This window comes from Rhea americana, unplaced genomic scaffold, assembly GCF_003343005.1.
Source record: "Rhea americana isolate MKP2758 unplaced genomic scaffold, rheAme1 scaffold_16, whole genome shotgun sequence".
Classification (NCBI taxonomy): Eukaryota; Metazoa; Chordata; class Aves; order Rheiformes; family Rheidae; genus Rhea; species Rhea americana.
This window is the reverse complement of record NW_028185705.1, coordinates 1,915,582-1,937,530: the sequence shown is the minus strand read 5'-3', so window position 1 is coordinate 1,937,530 and position 21,949 is coordinate 1,915,582. Positions and strand designations below refer to the sequence as shown.

The 21,949-nt window shown below is 44.8% G+C and overlaps 1 protein-coding gene across 8 annotated transcripts in view; it reads left to right on the top strand.

Annotated features, from left to right (window-relative positions):
* Positions 1–21,949, top strand: part of CNTN4 (contactin 4) — a 368,687-nt gene that overhangs the window by 211,276 nt on the left and 135,462 nt on the right. For all 8 annotated transcript variants that reach the window (XM_085300035.1, XM_085300034.1, XM_085300031.1 and 5 more), the window contains 2 exons: positions 13,880–14,006; positions 15,594–15,769. In XM_085300035.1, coding sequence (XP_085156161.1) covers positions 13,880–14,006; positions 15,594–15,769 — 303 coding nt within the window. The remainder of the gene's footprint in view (positions 1–13,879; positions 14,007–15,593; positions 15,770–21,949) is intronic.

Below are 21,949 nucleotides of genomic sequence, written 5' to 3'. Positions count from 1 at the left end.
GGGAAGTCAGATGGCTTTTAAAGAATTTAGAATTACAGTTTTCCAGTTACTCCACTGAATAGTAGTAGACTATCTTTCTTTTTTTTTTTAATGAAAATTACAAATAATTCTTAGTTAATAGTAGTAAGAGTTACTCTGTGCAAGTCGCTCAGGTCCCTGCTGGCCGGTCCCCGTTGCACCTGCTGGCAGAGCAGCAGGGAGTGCGGGGGCTGTTCCCGGCCTCGGGGACACGGAGCCCCGGGTCCATCCCGACGGGCAGAAGGGCGCCACGGTCCCAGCACGTGTGACAGATGGGAGTCCTCTTTCCACGTCACCCTTGTTCTGCCCAAATCTGGCAAGAGGGGCCTGTTAGCCGCGGGAGGGAAGGGAAAGGGCCTGATGCGGCGGCGTAGGGGGAGGAACTGGTGCGTGTGCTACCCGAAGCGGAGGTGCTGCTTCGGGAGCGCGAACGGCCCCCCGTTCGTAAGGGCTCCTGGGGTGTGCAGCTGCAGTTCCTAGGCTGGAAAGACTCCGGCGGTCCGGGGCATCCGCGGGGGGCTTGAAGCCGAGTGTTTTTAACCTTTCATAGTGACAAGCTTGCTGCTCACCTCTGAGTGCCCTTCGCCTTTGCCAGAGTGAGATCGATGGCAGAGGTGTCTGCTGCTCTCGTAAGAGTTGATTTAAGGGTCTCGCCTAACCGTTTTATTGCGCGTTTGCCTGAAAGTGTCGTTCTGTTTTTGTTGGATTCCTGCATGGTGAGCAGCCAGGTCTGTGAAGTGTCAACTTTCTACAGGAAATCACTGTCCCTGAATACACTAATCTCACAAAGAAACCCCCACTTTTATTTATTTTGGCTAAGAGTAGGGTTTGGAGTTGTGGGGGTTATTTTTTACTATTATTATATGGGTAATGAAAGGAGGACTTGATTAAAGAAGAAACAAAGGCCATTGCAAGGGGTCGAGACCGAACCTAGGAGCCTGCGTGTGTACGGCTTCCTCCTGCCTGCGCGGGGCTGCGGCAGGTAGCGGGTGTGCGGGGCCGGTGCCCGGGGAAGGCCGCGGGAGGGGCCCCGGCGGCTTCTGCTGCGCCGTGAGCGCGGGGCCTTGAGCAGGAGTCGTCTCAGTGAAAGGGGAAATGGTGAAGAGTTGGCACCCGCGGGTCCTTCCTCTTCCAGGAAGCCTCTTCAAAGTGCGGAGGGAATATTGCAGAGTAAGGGGCTAAGAACTGCAAATAAAAACAACATGCTTAAATGATTTAATAAATGAGGAAAGTATTACCGTCGTTATGTTGTGCTGGTTTGAAATATGTCCTAAGGTAAATTGCATTGGATAGTAATTAACAACTAATGGTTATTCGCTAAATCCGGTGCCAAGAAATAAAAATTAAATAGGTACAAGTGCTTAGCTTTTGCTTGCACCTCCAGTCACTGCGTTTGTTGTGCTATTTTTTAGCATTTCTACTTGAAAGGTGAAGCGGCTGCCTGGTAGCATGCCAGCAGGGCGCAGGGAATACCACGGTTTTGTTCCTGCCAGCAAATAGGAAATACAAAGAAGTTGAAAATTGGCGGCAGCTATGGAAAGTGCATAACAGTTTCCGTGCCCTAGCTTTATCTCACGTGGAGCAACTCCTCCGCCTCCACTTTGTAATAAAAATAAGTGCCGTAACGGGAGCGGTGCGCGTGCGCCCGGGCTGCGGCGGGGGGCTCGGCGGGGGCGGGGGCCGCCCGCTCCCGGGCTGGCCGGGCCTGGCCGCCCGCGCGGCGGGAAGCCGAGTGCGAATGACCTCTAGCTCTGAGGCACTTATTGAAAACCTATTTTAAATTGAATACACAAGCCAAGATAATACAGGCTGTTTGATAAGAAACATTAGAGAAATCCATAACACGAGGCTTTTTATTATAGGTTTATTACATCAATCTCTCCAGTGGGTAATGGAACTTGTAAATATACTCTTATGTGGGAGTCTCCTTGTGGGCTCTTTATTCATGCTGAAGTAAGCACAGCAAACTTATTTGCTGTCAGGGTACATTGAATTTAAGATTAGTATTTATTTTGGTTCTAAAGAGGTTTTGCTTTTGTGAATTGGAAGTCGAAAGAGCTGTGCGGAAGGCAGGGCGCGCTGGGGGGCCGCGAGCACGCTTGCCCGGGCCCCGCACCCTGCACGGCGYGCGCGCCGCGGGCCTGCGGCGCCTCTTCTTGCGGCGCCCCTCTCGCGTCAGGAGGAAAGTGTTTGTTTATAAAGGAATTTGGCGGTGTTGAGGCTCCCTTAGCTCTCCTGTCTAGCCACCAGCGTCTCCTTTGGGCCCGGCTCACAGAGGATATGAGCRAGTTAAGGTTGTAGCTACCTAACGCAAACTGGAGGGTTTCAATTCTAGGAGCCCCCAGCTAAAATTCCTGGGTTGGCCGAGACAGCGGCCATCTCACGTTCTGGTTTCGCTTAATTTATTTACGTGCCTGCGTTGCTTATTTGGCAGATACRCCTGCCGTTGCCTCCCTCATCCCCCCAGCGCTAACCCTGGAAAGCAAGAAAAGCATGACAAGTTGGGGGACTTTTTTTTAACCGTGTGGTTGCGGTCCCCTGGGGCGCTGCGCGGTGCGCCGGCGGCGGCTGAGGAGCGGAGCTGCGGGTGCGAGGTGCTGAGGGTGCGCGGCCGGGCGCCCACGCAGCGCTGCGGCTGCGGTACGTTCTCATGTAATTAGGTGCAGTCATTTCCATCTCTTCTGTGTCTGAACGATAACAGTTCTTAAACCRGCATTTTGCATGTCTTGGAGATATTTTTGGCTGTCTCCTGGATGCTCTCACCAACTGCCCTAGGAATCGCAGTGCTGACGGCAGCGAGACTGGAACTTCCCTCCGGGGTGCAACAGGTCAGGAGAAAGCGTCCGTCGCATCTTGGATTTCTTACTGCTCGCAGAACAATGTTCTAATGAGAAAGCTACCAAAGCAATCTATAAATAGTTACTCTCAGTTTAATTACTTTGCCTGCATATTCTTCATTATGGCATGTAATGGCGTGGTTTTAAAATAAGTTAAAGCCCAGGCCCTCCGGTCTAAATGAAAGATTGCTTAGAGAAGTCCTTACTTGTCTTCGAGGAATATGAGAAATAATCAATAGGTTCTTTGTAGTGCAGTTCTCAATCCAGGATAATCCTTAAATTTCAAAACTGAGAAACCCACTATTTTTTAAATTGTAATGAAAAAAATTGCTGAAGCAGTGCACAGTATTTTGATTACCCGTTAAACCTTCTCCTTGCTAAAATGAAATTGTATGTTTTTCTTCAATTTTCTTGCTTTTAACTTTTGACTTGTAATTTATTAAAAGACAAACCAAAGCACTGTCCTAGACTTGGTGGTCATCCAATTGCCGAAGTGCCACAAATGGTCACTGTTTTCAGACCAGTGGTGTAAGCACACCAGTATATCAACTCTTTGTTTCAGCATGGTCCTTGCGTTTTGTGTTGATTATAGTAAAATATTGCAAAGACTAACGTCCATGAATTTCCACTGGAATTTGTTTCCATGACCTTTAGCGTAAGTGAGCTATCGCTGGATCACATCAACTCAGTAAAACAAGCAATTTCTTACTGAACAGRAAAGTAAATTGTTTTGTAATTTTTAATTGGTTTAAAAAATCGATTTGTAATCTTATTGATTTTAAATTTTAGGCCTCGGTCAGATAACTTCCTCCTAAAGAAATACATACCATCTCCCTTCCATTTGACTCTTAGTTTGCTCTCTTCAGTGACATTTGATTTGATTTTTATCTCTGTAATCATTTTATAGCTGTGCGCTTCTTGAGAGCTTTGCCGAACGTAACGTCCTTTGCGCAGCGTGAGAACAGGAGCCTCCCCGAGGGGGGCGGCTCGCGGTGTTTCCTCCCTCGAGAGGTAATTACTCCGTGTTSGTGCTACCGCCGCTGGGTGAGCTGCTGCCGGCCGCTGTGCGGGCAGGCRCTCGGAGCGGCCCTCCTCGTTCGTTAGCGCTGGCGAGCTCGTTCGCGCGGGCGTTGCTGCGGGGGCAAGGCCTTGGGGAGGCGCCGTGCCGTGCCGYGCCRCRCCGCRCYGCGCYGGCGGCCTCTCCGACACCCTGCTGCTGGCTTGCGTTCGGGCAAAACGTTGTGTCCCTCGGGTCAAAGTCCACGTCCAAAGCTACCTCCACGCAGGGTTACGTTAAATGTAAAATTTGTATTTTAAGTATCAGTTGCCTCAGCTTGAAGAGCCCTAAATCTGTATAGACAAGGAAAAGCGAATTTTTATCCTTGAGACAGATTGGGTTATGTGGAAATTGTTACTTTTGATGTCCTTATATGAGGAGCTGTGTTTTAGACAGMATTTTTTTTCTGGTGTGAGAAACACATTAAATAAGAGCTGCTCTGCTAAAAAGCTCTGTAGAGTGGTTGAGGTTTAAACAGACCATTACAAATGAGCAGCCCCTTCATCTGCAGGGCATCCCGCAAAGCTGGTACTGAAATGTTGGTGAGAAACATTTGAAAGTTTACCCTGGTTGTATTATACCAGATAGACAAAAGATGTTACTCGCAAAGGTCATCAATCTGAGCAGTTTTTAAGGGTACTAAATTGCAGTGGGAGAAGTTAGAAAAGTCAGGGGATTGACAGCTATCTCAGATTTTTCTTTTYTCCCTGCTGCATTACTTAAAGTTCATAACATCCTTTAAAAATTAAAAGGATACATCTGTACGCTTGCAGGCTGCACGGATCGTAGCGCCGTTGCTCTTTGGTCTTTCACTGGTTGCCGTCCGGGTACTTCGTGTGAGCAGCCCTCAGTTCGGTGTTCGGAAGCGCTGGCTTCACTGCTGGGTTTGTTTTTGTGCATGTTCATGTCCCTCGCACGCGTGACCCACAGGAACAAGTGGGGCTCCTGCTCGCCTGCTGCCTGCCYGTGGCCTTTGCCAGCCCAGCGCTTCCTCCCCGCAGGGCGAATCTGCCTCTCAGTTACTGAAGGGAAGGGACTGATCTGGGGAGGGTTGCAGTAACTTGAGGAGGGACAACTCCTGAAGGTCCTGGACTGATGCAATTCCATTGACTTAAATGAAATTACAGAGCTTTGCACTAACTGGGGTGCCAGCCTGGTACCCCAGCAGTATACTTCAAATATCTTAAGTCCATTTATGTAACGTCACCACCTGGGGATTATAGCATTGGATCCTGTTCAGAGGATTAAACGCTTTCTTGATTTAGCAGCAGTGGGAAAAGCTAGTGAAGCTTTCCCATCCAGGAACYAGCTCAGGATCACGGTGCTGTGCAATATGATGCCTGACCTGTCTCAGGAGGGTACATGGGACAGTAAGGACTGAAAGAATAGTTTTGATTTACCTTTTTGTATAGTTTTGTAGGAGGTTATTTCCTCCTCCTACATAAGTTGTTTCTCTTTAAACTCCAGATACCTGGGATGGCATCAAGCTTCCGTTCCAGGCAGCTGGAGATGATGGCAAGCTGCTGCTGACAGCATTGCACAAAAATGTAAATACATCACATGTTATAAACACCACGTTTCCCTCCCTCCCCATTCTTTCAGTTGCACTGAAATTTGTTATACTGACAACAGACTGAACTTGCTAGTAATATCAGAGAGAAAAATGTGCAGATTGAAGAGTAATATAGCAGGGGAAGAAGGTGCCTCTGTAACATGTTGCAGAACAGGCACAAATGAATGTATTCACCTTGCTCGTTCCGGTGTAACTCCCCAGGTAACGTTCCTGGGAACTCCCCACCACCACATTTCTTTCCTCTGCTTACCGAGTACGAAGTATGTGCTCGTGGGACCATGTGTGGAACGTCATGTTTTATTTGTGGTACATACATGGTGTGGTGGCTTGTGCTTGTCCCAGGTGAGGGAATTAGACTGAGATTAAGAAAAGCTYCCCCCAAAACCACAGGCATTGTAGCCCTTGTGGCACTGTGAGGGTCTCGTGGCCATTTTACTTTCTGCTTTGTTCAAATTTTTAACATTTGTGCCTGTTTTGTCTCTAGTAAGCCGCACACATTAGCTCTTGGTGTTCTCCTTCTGGGAAAGTATTCCTGATGTTTCCGTAATTAGCAGTAAGCAGAAAAGCAGTGCTGCTTACTCTGGGCATAAGTGCTTGTTAAAACAGCTCTCAGCACTGCTTCCCTTAATGTCATGCAACTAAATGTGGAGTCAAAATCTTCCCATCCTTCTGTATAGTGGTGTGTTCCCTTGCCGTAATCACAAAATGTGGCCATGACCCAGAGCAAACGGCTTTGCAGYGCTCCATGGTGCGCAGAGCCACTGTACCAGCGTTTTCTGTCCAGTGACGTCGTGCGAGTTAGGTGCCCAGTCTTGCACTTCGAAGAAGTRTGCCAGACTGGTTATCCATTACTCGCCCCTACCCCAGAGAAGTATTGCATTACTCGCGAGGCATAGGTAATTCTGTCTGATATTCACAAATATTTGAGAAAGGAATCCATTGCTTAAACCTTTCTGTAAATAGCAGGATGAAAAGTTGGCAGGAAACAGCTTTACTTCTGACGGCGGCCAATGTACTTTAACCTGAAAACAAAACACCAGGCTTCTCMTTGAAGTAATGCACAGAAGAAAGTTGCTTCCCCCTTGAAGATTTCTGCAGGGTTGATTTCTGCGATCAATTTACAGCCTGAACACATTGCTAGAGTTGTCTTTGTTTTTCAAGCAATAGATGATACAGAGATCATAGGTTATTGCCCAGGTGTCTCCTCCTTCTCCAAGACTCCAGGATTGGAAAGCAAAGGGGTGTTTTCAATGAGTACTTCATAACTTTTTACTACCACTGTTATGGGGCCAGGTAGTGTTTGCTAGCCTGGCACTTGCACTCCACACCAAGAACACGCCTGCCTTATTACACAAGAGGTTTCAAAGAACTGAAGCTCAGGGAAGGACTGTGGATAGGAAATATGTGTCTTTTAGGTGAACAGGGGAAAAATACACACAGTTGTATTTATTGAGCTTATATATATATACATATATATATATATATATATATATATATATGTATTTAGCTTATAGTACCTGCCATACTCACGATAACTGAAAACTTTGTAATGTGGATACCTGTCTTTTCCAGCCTGAACCACAGCCTTTGCCCATCTTCAGCCATTGTATCTGGAACTTGCCCTCAACCCATAAAGAAAAAAATAAGCCCAGTATCAGTTTCTGGCTACTAGATAGCAAGTGCACTAGGGATAGCCTTGGGAACAGTTGTGGTTTGACTTTGTCTGCGCCACACTGGAGGGTTTCAAACTGTCTGGACTCTCCAATGCACAGGACTATGAGAACCTSAGGCCAAATTCATCGTGCCTGGGAGATGGCTGCAGCCACCCACTGCTGCTGCGACAGACCACCTGCACGCCCAGTGAGGGCGATGAGTTGAGGCAAGATGCTTCAAAGCCACAGTTTCAGTGGTTAAGATTAGTGCTATTGATGGAGTAGACTATGAGCAGGAATTGTGTTTCCCTCGAGAACCAATTTCTTTGTCCTTGATTGACCTCCTCAACTGAAAGTATGTCATGTCCTGAATGATGCTCTGAAATCTATTGCTAACTAAGGATACAGCATTCAAAACCAGAGCAGCAAAGCAACTAAGTTTCAATTTGCACATACCAGCAGGTATCATTTTCAAGATGTTAAACTTCAGTTAGCAGAGCATGTAGTGAGGAGTTATGTGTGAATGAGCACAGCCCTTAGGGATGATGCAAACATACCTGCTTGTTTCATTTATAGAAGCGTTTTAATAGCCTCAATATTTGGTTGCTTCAGTCATGTTCATTTTGGCTCTATATTCGCTGTTGAAACGAAAGGAAGCTGAGCTAATGCAAGTGACTGATTTTCTCTTGTAACAGCAGATTTGACCAATCAAGTAATAACATAATAGCATGAATCCTTATAGCAGTAGTCTTAGGGGAGAATAAAGAAAATAAGTGAGGAAATGTATCCAACAACTGAAGAACCAACTCTTGGATTTTGACTTGGACTTGCTTTGGTAACATGCTGGTGGGTTCTGGCTGTCGTGTCTCTGGTCACAGCTCGAATCTGTAACAGTTGCGTGTGAGCAACAACAACAACAAGGAAATGATCATTTAAAATGTTTAGATACAATAGTTAAGTCTATAAAAGATGTTTATGGCAGATTTTTAGATCGTTTAGGTTAATGTGCTTATTCCTACTGATAGAGCGTGTTCAGTTTTCTGCATAGCCGCTACATTATCCAGCAGCTTTCGAAAACCCTGTGGAAACTGGTATCGGTCATCTCCTGAAAACAGGAGTTTGTATTTTTGTTATCTCAAGAAGGAAAATGTGCTTTTTTTTTTTTTTTTTTTTTTTTTGTGTGTGTTACTACCCAGTGTTAGCAATTGCTGCATAGTGTTAGTTGATGACACTATTTTAAATTCCTATCATAATCTTTGGATGTTGACTGTATACCTACACTCCAAGATTTCCTCAGGGCTGAAACTTAACTAATAAGACATCAGAACAAGTCTGATTTTTATTTATTATTTAATAGTATCTTTCAAAACATCCCTTTAGCCATTTCTACTATTGCAGAGTTGGCAATCAACAAATATCGTAGTTGTTAATGAACATGCTGCAGGTTCTCTGTTACCTGGAGATGCCCCAGTCCTCTTGCATTATTCTTTCTTTATTACTGTTATTATTGTAATACAAGCTCCGGCATGGACTGTCATCCATAGCAGTTTGAGTTTATCTGTTTATTTTCTGATGTCGGCTGTGATGACTCAGAGAGAAGGCTGCTTGGTGAAGAAACTTGTGATTTTCTGCAGCAATGGAGAGAAATGTGCTTTTATCATGTATTGAAGAGAACATCTGCGATCATAATCATAGTGTTGACTTACAAAGATGATAACGCAAATTACATTCTATTAAGTGAAGCTTTTGTCGTAGGACAAGTCATTCATTATGTTGCATCATGAATTGCCTCCTCCCAGTTGTCTAGACGCAGAAGATTAAGGAAAAGAAAGACTTCCTCGCTTTTGCACGTACAGATCAGGTAGCGACATTTTATATGAAAAGTGCTAACTTGCTAACRTTTAGTGCAATTAATCATGCGGCATTTGAATAGGGGAAATTGCGATAGTGCTGTGGTAGAGCCAGTCAGACGGAATGATAGACTTCAAAGATGAATTCTGCAGGCGGGAGCCTGACCCGCGGTCGGCTTTCGCACGTTTATTACTGCGCTCAGGCGCTGCCGGGCCCCGGCAGAGGCAGCCGGCGGGGGCCCATTCCTGACCTCCTGTAATTGAGAGACTCTGGGCTTTCCTCCGAGGTCAGGACATGCTCGCGTTGGGATGGATGGATGTGTTTAACCCTGTCTTTAATTCAAAATACTTCAGATATTTCGGCTACTCATAAATGGACTAGTCAGACCATCACTACCTCCATTTGAAATTCTGGAGCTCTTCCACTCCTAAATTTGCTGGAGTGAAGATTTACTTCTTCTTGTCTTCAGAGCTTTAGGGATCCTCTGGATTTTTACAGTCTCATTCCTTTCTCTAAGGAGTATCTGACGCTGCTTTTGAAGCAAGGTATCAGATGTCAGCCGTCAGGCAGCCTTTCTGCCATAGCTTTCCTTGTGCTTGGTACTGCAGGGGGGCAGGAGAAAGGAAAGCARGTCAGCCAGAGAAGCAGCGGGTGGGAGCAGGCTGGCGCGCTGCCCGGCCCGGGGGGAGCCTGCTCCCGCTGCCCGCTCCGGCAGGGGCACGGCCGCAGCTCTCCGGAGCACCGGAGCACCGCCGGCTTCGCAGGCCCCGGGGCGCCAGGGCCTGCTTCAATTTTACGGTTGTATGGGGAGTGCCTTAAGCATATCTCATTTGTTAGCAAGTCTACAAAACTACTTGTAGTACAAATACCCAGTGTAAAAATTTCTTTCTTATCATTTCGAAGCTATTAGCAGCGTTTTTGAGCACAGTTGATGTACGGATGTTAATAGCAGTGACAGGCAAAAAATACAAACAGAGAGGCAGGCAGCGTAGTGCTTTCGTGCTCCAGAAGACGAAGTACAGCCGCGTAACCTCGGGGAGTGTTACGCAGCTTTAATCAGGGATGCCCTTGAGCTGTCGTATCTATTTCATTTTTAGTTTCCTGAGAGTTGCTCTTCCCAAGGTGAAATTTCGTCTTGAAGAAATACTGACTTGTAACTCTGGATGAAGACACACCAGTACACGCAGCAGAAACTAATTCCCTCAGCAGCAAACAAGGAAAGGATTTTTATCATTTACACTGGATATATTCCAAGAATTCACTCTCCAGTTTAGTTATTATCTTTCCCTACAGTGTGGAATATTTAATTAAACCTTCTCTCAAATTGGCCATAACTTTCACTGAAAATTAAAGTAGTTCTATTTAGCTAAGGATATCAATCACGGAGCCTAATGGTTGGGGAGAGCAGGAATGGTTTCACCTGGTTGTTGGAATTAGCCTATGCTGATGCCCCGCGTGTGCCGGTGGCGGCAGCGCGCGCGGGGCAGCAGGCGCCCACCTGAGCCTGCTGGCTTCCAGCTGCCCAAGCTGGGGGGACGCCAGGGCACACGCACTGTTCAAACTGTTTTAAAATTAATGTGACATTTTAAAAAGAAATTTTGTCCTATCAGCAGAAGCGAGACTAGCAGAATGTTCTTGTGAATTACCTGCTATCGCATTCTGTCCACCAGCATATCAGAAGGCATCACATACTGTGCTTAAACGATACTTTTATCATGAAATCTACTGAAATTTCCTGTACTGTGCATCTTACTGAAAGAAATACACTTCTGCAAGGAGACAGAACCTGAGCAGTAGTGAGTTTGTTTCAACTGACAGGGAATAAAAGCTGCTTTTTGGTAACCAATCTTGTTTGCAACTTGGCTTAAACTCAGGGCAGCTCAGTGTTTGTTCTGGGTTCGCTCGTCTCTGGCTTGAGCTCGTGAACTGTAACTCAGGAAAAAACCTGTCATTGTGCCGGTGTCTAAGCAGCTACCTTGTCTGAAAGAGAGCCTGATGAACACGGCGTGGTAAAAAGGAGGAGTGAAAACCCCGTAAGCTCAGGAAAGAGACTGCGACCGGCATCAGTGAGCTGCTAATAGTGTTCATCAGTAATACGCAAAAAGTGTGGTACTGTTGCTCCRTGATTGCAAGCCCCTGACCGTTACTGCAATATAAATGAAGTTACTGCTTTTATAAAAAAACGTTTGCAATTCATCTTGAGAAGTTGTAAGGATAGCAAGACTTTGCTCCCACAAAACCAAACACTCTGATATAGCAAAATGTATTTGCCTTTGCTGATGCTAAACATGTTAGATCTGTTTTATACTCAGCAACATTGTAAATTAGTTGAAAGTGCACTATTTATGGTATAGATGCTTTTAGTTTTCTACCTATAAGAAGCTAGATGGCAGTTTGCTCTGTTTATTACTGAATATTTATTGTTCTTTGGATCAAATCCTCATCTGCTGTAAAGTACTGTGGTTGAAATGTTGTCGCACACTGTTAAGTAGGATCTGGTCTGCAGTGATTTCAATCATGCRTTAGACTGTAGCAGTGGGACTATACAGGCTGAAGATTAAATAGTTTTGACTTGCTTATCTTGGTTATACACAGGCAGCAATAAGAGAAAGAAGAAAGAGTAGGCACTCGGAATAATTTTATCTATGCACTGTTGCAAGATTTTTTCCTCCTCTTCTGTTCCACTTACATGCTGACAGCTGCTTTCAGAATTTCTCCCTGCCTTAACTAATGCCGTTTTCTTGAAAGCTAAGTAGTCTCAGCAGTGCTTTTTTTCTTGTCGACTAATGGAAAAGACGCTTCTTGCCACATAAAAGCTGAGTGTTAACCAGGGTCGGTAGCAGGTGTAATGTAGGCAAAACAGTTTCATCTGGTGACCTTGCACAAGCTGCTTTTGCATGAGGCTTTAGTTTAGGCAAATCAGTTAAGTTCATCTTTTCGCCTCTTTGTGACTATTGCTGCTTCCTTAGTTCTCTACCTTTTGCGTCAGACGGGTTTTGTAGGCTGTGCCGCGCTGAGTTACGCGCTGAGTAGCGGTGCGGCGGGCTGTGTTGGAGGGTGCTCCAAACGCAGCTCCCGGGCAGCGCCCGCCGGGCCGGAGCGGCTGCCGCAGGGTGGGCGTCCGGCCGCGGCGCCGCAGGGTCAGGCCTTCCAGGGGCCCCGCGCGAGGAGCACCAGCGGCAGCTTCTGGGCTGCGCAGCTAGAAAACTGGAAGAATTAAAATGCATCTTAACTGTTTTGTTCTCAAACACTTTGGTGGAGTCCTTGGAGCTGTAATGTTTATGGGCTGCAATGGTTTTGTGTGGAGAATGAGTGGGTCCAGCTGCTCAAGGAGCAAAGCAGCTCTGGGTCTCAGGAACAAGTCAAGATAGACGGACTGATATCTCAATCCAGCCCTTCATGTTTTATGCTTGTTATTATTATTGTTATTCTATTTTTCTGCCTGTATCAGTAAGTTGCACACAAGTATAATTTAAAGCTAGAGATTATGTGAAATGTGTTTTGAATAATAGATGAGTCACAGCCGGATATCATTAACATATAATTAAAAATAAAGGTAAACATAGGTGCTAAGGCTATATGCYTAGGGTGCTATTTTGCAGGGATATGGGGGAGAGGGGGCGCCAGGGAGGTTGCARTCCTCCTGGCAGAGCCTCTCCGGAAAGGCTCGCTGGAGGAGGCAGACTTTCCCCCCGGGAGTCCAGAGCGATCGCRCTGCCTCCTGACGAAGGCGCCAGATTTCCCTGGCGGCCCCAGGACCTGCGGGTGTTCACACTCRCTCCGTATAATGCCATGCCTAGGAAGTGAGTGCAAATAGGTATGTGTATTTTAGTTGCTTTATCAATATCTTTTTAGGTCTGGGGGAAAAAAAATGACTTGGGATTCTTACGAGAAAGGGGTTTTGGTGAGGTTTTTCTGCTCCCTAGAGTCACAGGGGTCAGAAACACCATCTACTTAGACTTGCTCTTGCAATTTAAATTCTGCTGCTTCTGTGCTGGTTTCAGCCTGAGAGAGATGCTGAAGGGGGCAGGAGATGAAAAATTAACCAGAATTTTTTCTTAAGTCTTTCCAAAGTTTCACATAAAGTTTTGGACGTAGCCACAGCTGCAGTCAGGAAGCCTTGCATGACTTGTACGCAGCTAGTTCTCTGAACACCTGGAATATTTGCTAATAACCAGCTACAGATCCTGCTATTGTTGCTGTTACAAATTCTGTTGTTATTTACGGTTATGATAATACTATAATAGAAGACCAGAGTAATACAGGAAGTAATGTCATGTGAAGTAGCAGCTGTGTGCTTGGTATGGTGCAAGCCAAAGATGAGCAGAACTAGCCCTTGCTGCAAAGCGGGAGGATGTAAAAGCACTAACAGCAGTGCAAAAACAGCGGTTCCTTTGAAATGCTGATACTCCATTAAGGCTCGTGGCTGTAAAAAGGTTTCAGTTCGTTGACGGCTAGCAGGGCCCGGAGAGTGGAGGAGTTTCACAGGAGCTGTAAATGCCAGTGGACTTCCAGCTCGTGTTATTGCGTTGCTGCGTTTAATAATGGCTTTTTAATTTACAGAGATARTATTTCAGTTTTTGAAGGTGAAACCAAGCATTCTGATTTTAATTGAGCTATGTTATGAGAATAGAGTTGTGCCTGCTCCCACTCATTTGAACTTTATGTAAAATTTAAATCCATACTCTGTTTAGTGAACAAATATTTTAGTGAATGTTGAGCCCACGAAGTTCAATGGCTTTTGAAAAAACAGCTGGCTTCTTAAAGAAAAGTGCAGTTACCGCATCTTTTCTATGATGAATAATGTACAGATTCTTCCTTTTAAACTTTTACAACTAGTATGTGGGGATTCCATCAAGTTTCTGTTACGTTTTTCCTCTCTTTCCCACAGATGACAACACACTGCATGGGCCGGTTTTCCTTCAGGAGCCAAACAGTGTGATCTTTCCCTTGGATTCCGAGGAAAAGAAAGTGAAGTTGAGCTGCCAAGTCAAAGGAAATCCCAAACCAACTATTGGGTTTGTTAACTGCTTTACTGTTCTTTAGTGTGATCTCTGCACTGCAGTAGTATCCCGCAAGACCCCTTTTGCCTGCATACTTGCCATACTATAAATCAGTGGTACCACTGGCATCTTTCATAATGCTGATACTGAATAAGAAAGGCATGGTGAGACCACCATGTACTGCAACGCTCTTACAAAATTTTGACATGAGTTCAAAAAGGTTGAGTGGACTATAAATAGTCTTGGAGGTTTATTTATTTACTCCCAGGTGTTTCTTCCTGTCACTCTCTAAGTCTGCTGATCTCATTGGATAGAAAGCAGAGGAAGGAGAGGCAAGTACAGCCCATAATTAATTCCCCCCTCAGTCACGTGGAGAGACTGTACATGAGCTGCATGTGGAGTAGAAAAGGGTTGGCAAGGCAGGGAAGGCATAGACCTACTTTAGGGTGAGCATAAAGTTATCAGCACATGCCATTTTGGCCTCCTTGGTTTTTAGTTATATTTAAAGCTGCAGTGCTACTATAATATTGGTAGAGCACCCATCAGTGCCACCCGCAGTGAGGCTTGCAGATAGGTTACTTCATTTAGAAATGTTCCCTTCCTCCATATGTCTGCAGGTGCTTTTTTCACGTACAGACATGTTAACAGCACAGAATAGGCTCTGTCCGCAGACATGGAAAACTGTCCTCCTAAGCTCTCTCCTTTCCATAAATTTGGACAAAGCTCTTGATTGTTTTCAGCTTTATAAGCTGCTTTGAGATCCTTGGAAAAAAGATACTATGCTGTTGTGATGCTGCTGCTGTTACAGACATCCATTCTAGCAGATGTAAATAATTTAGACTGATTTTATTTTCTTCTGTGTCTTTCTCACTTTGTTTACCAAAGTAAATGCCACTTTGAAACCGATTAGAGTCATAAGACCTCAACCCTCTTGCTGTCTTCTGACACTGCTAACTATTTAATGCAATAGACTATGTTGATTCAGGCACTCATGCAAACATATTCAAATTTTTTCTCTGTACTTTCTGATAAAGGGAACTGATCTGAGGCTGCAGCTCCCTTGCATGCTCCAACAAGGGCTGATAGGGATAACAGTTGCTATAATTGGGGCAATATGGTGTTAGAAATTCTCAGTGCTCCGGTTTGTGAAATCATCTGCTATGAGTGAATTTTCTTAAATTTAAAAACAAACAGCCAGCTAAGGCAGGAGAGAAAAAGAAACCACTTTGGACTGGAGTGTTTTAAAGATTCTGTTTCTGGGACTTTCCCTTCCAAAATGATTAATTTCAAAGAGCAACAACACTAGCAACAACAATACAAGCATTAATCATATCAGGGACTAAAATATATGTCAAGGATATTGCTCTTTCAGTGAAATGGTAGAATGGTATTTCAGTCCTGTGCAGGAAACATGCATTTTCATGCTGGCTTTATGAATAAGGAGTCAAAGCTGTTCTAGTTTATATATATATATATATATATATATATGTATATATATATATATATACACACACACACACACACACTATGTGTTGTGTTTTCAAATATAAAAAAGTATCCATTAATATTAGCAGAATTTAACATCGGTATTTTGTGCTATAGGTGGAAGTTAAATGGAACCGGTATTGACATCGGCATGGATTACCGCTACAGCGTGGTAGAAGGCAACCTGTTGATCAATAACCCCAATAAAACCCAAGATATTGGAACGTACCAATGTGTAGCAACAAACCCATTTGGAACAGTTGTTAGCAGAGAAGCAAAGCTTCAGTTTGCTTGTAAGTAACAACTACATCTCCACCTCAATTCCTGCAGCATACTAGAAAAGCTTTAAGAGCAATTAGAAAACTATTCTGATTTGTTACGTATCATTCTCTGAGCTGTTCATGGAGTTGAAAAAGCATCTTGATTTAGAGGGTAAATTTGAATGAGGAGAAGATGTCTTGCTTTGTGATTATTTACCTGAAATGATATGGAGCATGCCATACAAGTATGTCTTATTTCTTGAGAAAGAGACCTCCTGGGAAAAGTACCTGGCAAATGGGATCTCACCATTGATTTTTCCCTTTGTTTGAGAATTAAAGCTTCAGAACATTTGAAGGAAGATACTGTCTCTAATGAGCAAATTCACAGTGACAGTTTTCGTAACTCCTAAGTTTCAGTATTTAGGTAGAAGTGTTTTCAGGTATGGATGACGTTTTTTAACTCCATGTGTAAAAGGGAAATTAGTAGCTGCTTCATACTTGGTTAAATTCACAGTTACAGCTTCTTGATGAGATAAGGAGAACAAAATACATAATTGTGGATGTAAATCAGCACTATGTGAAATTAGGAAAAGCTGTTTTGTGGTACAAGATAGGGTCCATGAGAATGGGCAAGTGATAACCCAGGACCGTAAGTCCTCTTTCTTGCCGGGTAGACGCAAAGGTGAAGGTAGAAAATAGATATACAGGCTTGTTTGTCCGTCGTATCTGTGACTTCTTTGTGGTGTGGTCCTGAGAGGGAATATGTGGTATTTTAGTAATTTCAGTAGAAAATGCTACGAAATGCCTTTGCGTACAAGTACAAGAGTTCAAGGAACATAGTTCCTGAACACGGATAAGCTACCAGTAAATGGGCAGCTAGGCTTTCTATAGAGTTTAATGAAAAATGTTTCTGACTGACTGACTGGTAAGAAGAGCTGATGTGTTCCAGGTACGAAAATAAAAAGGTAAAGATGCCAATAAATGCYGGGTTCACACAGTGCAGGAAGGTGATTTGTAATGAGAAATATTACYGTGAGGGAAGTCAAGTCCTCCATCTCCCTGAGTAGTTTACAATATATTATCAATTTGCTTATGACCTGCTTGTGTTTTTCTGTGGCTGAAGATGCATTTTCACTGTAGATGGGTAATGAACAGCTTCCTCAAGACCCATCTAATAACTCCAGATTTCAGTATGTCAAGGTGATTGCTTCATAAATATTGCTTTATTCTGCTTCTCTGAAGATCACCTGTATCACAGCAGGCCCAATCTTACAAATCACAGCCTTCTGCTATCTATGAGGCTAAGCCTTTGAAGCATCATTATTCAGCACTAAGCACTTCAACACTGCTTTTGCTATGGTCAAACTATTTACAAAAATCACATGTGTAAGGACAGGCTTGATACCAGCGAAATTCCAGCTACCTAGGCACTGGTAGCTAACTTAAAAATTCAGCAATAAAAGTAGAAGAGAAAATGCTGAGGTTACCAAATTCGGTTGCCAATGACTACCTGAGTGGAAATAATTGAACTTTTTTGCATGTTTAAATCATTATGTAYTATTAGCCAGAACCCTACAAACACAGAGAATTCTGTGTAAAAAGTAAGAAGCCAGACCAAATTTCATCTTTGCTTCAAATACAGAACACTTATTGCATTCTGATTAATTTTTCTCTCTTAATAAATAATGCCTCTATCAATAATCTTGACAGTTTTGTAGTTGACCAAATGAAAGTTTGATTTAACTGATTCTTCATTAAGAAGGCTGAATTCAGAAACAAAGTTTGCGGTTTTTTTAGTTAAAATAACGATGAAGGGAATTGATTTGTTTAGGTTATTAAACTTTATTTTAGATTAGTAAAACTGCATAATCAGATTAGAAGCATTAGGATAAATGAAAAGGCGTTAGCATTCGTCAAGCTAGGCTCTGTGCTTCCGCAAAACGGTAAGTCACTGTGAGTTGTATAGTCAAAGGGATTGCGCCCTGCGTTAGCTGAGTGATGAAGAACACAGGCTGGTTTCTTACAAAAGCTTTGCCTCTAACAACCAATAAAAATGTGTGTCTGAACTAGTAGTGCTTGCTTTTCGACCTGTACAGCCAAGACATCCGGATGTAGTAGCGCTATGTAATGTAATTACTTGCCCGTAAGTGTTTTTATTTGCAACGTCACCAGGGTTGAGTAGGTTGTGTGCAAGTAACCTAAACTGYTGCCAGAAAAGGAGCCCTGCTGGCCCTTTGGAGAGCTCCGTTAAGGCAGTCTGCCCTCGGTTCCTCTCTCCGGCTTGTTTCCCTTTTATTGGGTCATTTTCCCTGGATTTACCCCCTTTGTCAGACCCTTAGATGTCCAGAAAGATGCTGGCATTGCGTGTGCAAGCTCTGCCTGGCCTCCAGCTCTGGCAGGGCAGCTATGGTCAACCCGTTATTTTTCAGACTAATCTGTGTGCTGTGTGATTTATTTATTTTTACTGTCTCCTTTTTGTTTCMGAGGAAAGTTACTGCTTGTTCTTTGGAGACTGATGTCTGCTTTTTTGAGTTCTTCTTCTTCTTTTTTTTTTTTTCCTCAGGGGATAAATCCTGGAGCATCATTAAAATATGTTCACTCTTTTTTGAAGGGCTGTATTATTCTTCCCTAGCATTTCACTGAAGATTAAACTGTGATGTAGCCATTCAACCTCCTGTGGAGGTCAGAGAGGGTCAGCAAATTTAATCCCTGAAATATGTATTTAGGTTACACACTCATAATGATAGAAGTGCTAATATTTTCCTCCAGTATGTGCTTTGTGATACATCATTAACATTCAGAGTTTCTTTTCTTTTCGTTGCAATGCCAATTCTAGTTGTCTCTGAAATTGAACCTATTTTCAGAAAGTGAGGAACCTGCTCTGCCGCGGTAATAGAATATGGATGAATGATCCTCTGAACCCTGCGCTTGTACCGGTGCAGGTGCTCCAAAAATCAACACGCCGTAAACTCTGAGTATGGGTTCTAATTACAGCTTTCCAAAATGATATATGAAAACACAATAGGACGAGATTAAATTATGTGGGTTTTGTTTTGGGGGATGAGGCTTAGCTTGAGAATTTCATTTGCTAAGCATTAGTTTCTGTTCAGAAATAACACTGGAATCAATAGGAAGTTATGGCCAGGAAGAGGTGCAGCTCCTCTGCTGCAGTTTATGGCTGTTCCCACCCATTCAGACACAGGCTTAAACCTATTTACTATGGCCCGGATCCTGCTTCCGTTCGAGTCAGAGATAAAACTTMTATTGATTTTTAGTGGCACCACGGCTGGGCCTTGCCTAGCAGGAAGTGATGGATTTACAAGTTATTCAGCTTGCTCAGCTCCCGTTTTTTCTGGCTTGGCTCGGAGGCACTGAGGAGCCGGCTCCTCCGGCATGGGAGGGAGAGTGCTTCGTCCCGGGGCAGCGCAGGACGCTGCCGGCAGAATAAAGTTCACCTGGAGCAGAATGCTCCTCAATGCATGTCCTTGCTAAATTATTTCTACTGACTCTAAAATTATATATAAGATGGAATGTAGGTGCTGAAGGCTGTGCTTAACCCACATCTSTGTAAACATAAAATCACAAAAGAGAGGATTTGGAAAGACATTGAGAATTGATCTCATCCATCCCGTATTTGAGGCTGCATCGGTGCCCACCCTTAGTGGACCGTTCTACCTACCAAGGCAGAAAAAAACAAGGAAAAGGAAAACCAAGAAAAGGGAAGAAAACATGTTTACAGAAGCGTCCAGAAACCTTGCAGGTCTATGGGGCTGCTGAAGGTGCATTTTAAGTTTACTATTTTTTTTTTTACTCAAGCATAGTGATTAAAAAAAAAAAAGTCTTATGATGCCTGTTTGGCCTGGAGATTGCCCATTTCAAACAAAACAGCTCCTCTGCAGCCCCTGTCAGAATGCTCGCGGGCTTTGTAGGAACAAGAGCTGTGCTCCTCGAGACGGAACGGTTCACCCGCAGCCCAGCTGCAGGCGCGCAGCGGGGGCCGCGSGCCTGGCCCCGGTCGTGGCCGTGGGGTTGTCTTTGCGGCGCTGCAGTGGGGACGTGCAGGTCGCCTCTGAAGTGTGTTGGAAGCCCTCACCCAGCCTTGGAGAAAGACTCGCAGCTTTGCGGCGGGAGGTGGTTGCGTGCGTTAGCTCGCSCCGGCGCCTTGGCCGTTCGCTGTCCCCGTCGCCCCAGCAGCTTGCAGGCCAGGGGCCGGGCGACGACGGGGAACCAGGCTCGTGGTGGCGCAGGCTCGGCGAGCGGGGCCAGGAGCGGGTGCTGGGCTGGGGGCCGCAGGCTGAGCCCTCCGACAGACTTCCCGAGAGCACCTTGCACCGGACCGTGCAGTAGTGTCTTTGAAAATTCAATTAAAATTGGCTAAGAAGTAATAGGTGGCACAGCGTAACGTATGCACCATGCGTGYGAAGTGTAAGAATCGGGTCGTAAAGGATGGGCTCTGTTTGAGAACAGGTCAGGGTAGCAGGGAAAAGAAAGAGTAAAAGTGGGGTATTTTATAAGTACAAATAGGTATAATTAGGAGACCTCCTTTCTTGCAGTGCTCCGTGAGGTCACCTCATGCTCACACCAGGGCTCCGGTTAGAAGTGGTAGAAGGGGGTAATGCTGGAGTAACCCCAGGCTTCTCGTTGCAGAGCTCAGCAGTCCCTGTCCCTCCTGCACCGGAGCTTGTTCGCTCTCCCGTAGCCCTTTTTCCCATCCTGTCCCAGATCCTCTGTCATTCGCGCTCTCCCATCCCCAATTCTCCCAACCTCCCCCGAGCTCCAGCACTCTCAACCCTTGCTCCACACCTTGCCTTAGGACCCTCCCAGCCGTATTTTCCACATAGATTCCACGATGACCAATGCAGGTGTCAGCATTTCCCATCTTGCCTGGGCTTTGCATCTTTCGAATGCTTGCTGGTCTTTGAATGAACAAAATAAGGTTTCCATTATAATGTAGTCTCTGTTTTAAAATTGATTACAGAATACAATTTCAATGTTTGGATCAGTTTGCAGTGCTTAGTCTGGGTCATGCCAAACCCAACATCTTATCTTCCCCGCTCACTCAACTCGCACTGCTGGAACGTGAGATGGCTCTTCTGCAGCAGCCCTTTCGCTTCAGGCGATACAAATCACGCCGCTGGGCACCAGCCCCTCGGCCTTGGCTCGGGACACCTGGGCACGAAGAGGCAGGAAACCTGGGGCAGCTTTTGGAGCTGGGGACAGAGCTCTCCCTCCCGCGCGGCGGCAGAGCGCAGAGGACAGGAGCCTGCCCCGTCGCATGCCCTGCTCGGGCTCTTCTCCTGCCACCACAGCAGGGTGGCAGGTGCGGAGGGAAACAGCAGCCAGCAAAGACGTGAACTGAAGGAGCAAGAATGTCCTAAGGGTTGTGGAGCAGCCCAGTGGCGAAAGGGTTGGGATGAGTCAGGAGAGCACCTAGAATTGTGCTTTAGTTAAGGTAACAAGCAATCATAGCTCTTCCCAAGTGGCACAGTGCTCTGCCGCAGGGTTGGGGATCATAAGTCTGTGGTTTGCTTTAGAAGGGGGTATTTTTCTTTCTTTTTTTTCCTTTTTCACTTCCTAAAAGTTGGCAGCTGTGAGCAGGTGTGATTTTGGTCTCATTTTTGCGTAGGTCTCCAGATCTTGTCCTCTGGAACAGGTCTTTCCCTTCTTCTGGAAGAGCGATGGACTAGCATTTTCTGGCCAGACCTTGTTTTAGTTACAAGTTTAACAGTAAATTACACATAAATATTCTTACATATATAGGTTAATAGTTTTTTATTGTTTATCCTGTGATTCTATTTTACTAGTCTGTTGGTTTGCTGTGTATTTAGCTTTTCAGCACTGATTCTTGCATGTAATGAAGTTTTTCGAGCCAGCTAGTCTCCTTTTGGTGGATGCAGCCTGTGCTGGGGATACTTGTGCCAGCAATTGAACTTTGAGTACCAACAAACATATTCATACTATTTGTGACTTGGTTGTGGGCATGCRTTAAAACGTTGTAGATGCAGGTATTAAATACATATCTGAAGATYGTTTCTGGATCTGGTGGAATATTTATCATTGTGCTCCCCACACAGAAGCTCTTCCTAGGCTTGGCTGAAAATGTTTTGTAAAGCTATGTTTTCTGAAAGTCTTTTCTTCGCAGACAGCAGGAGACACAATTTCTTGAGATCTGTGTTTGATAAGACTTTGTATTTTAAATGTTAGTGCAATCTG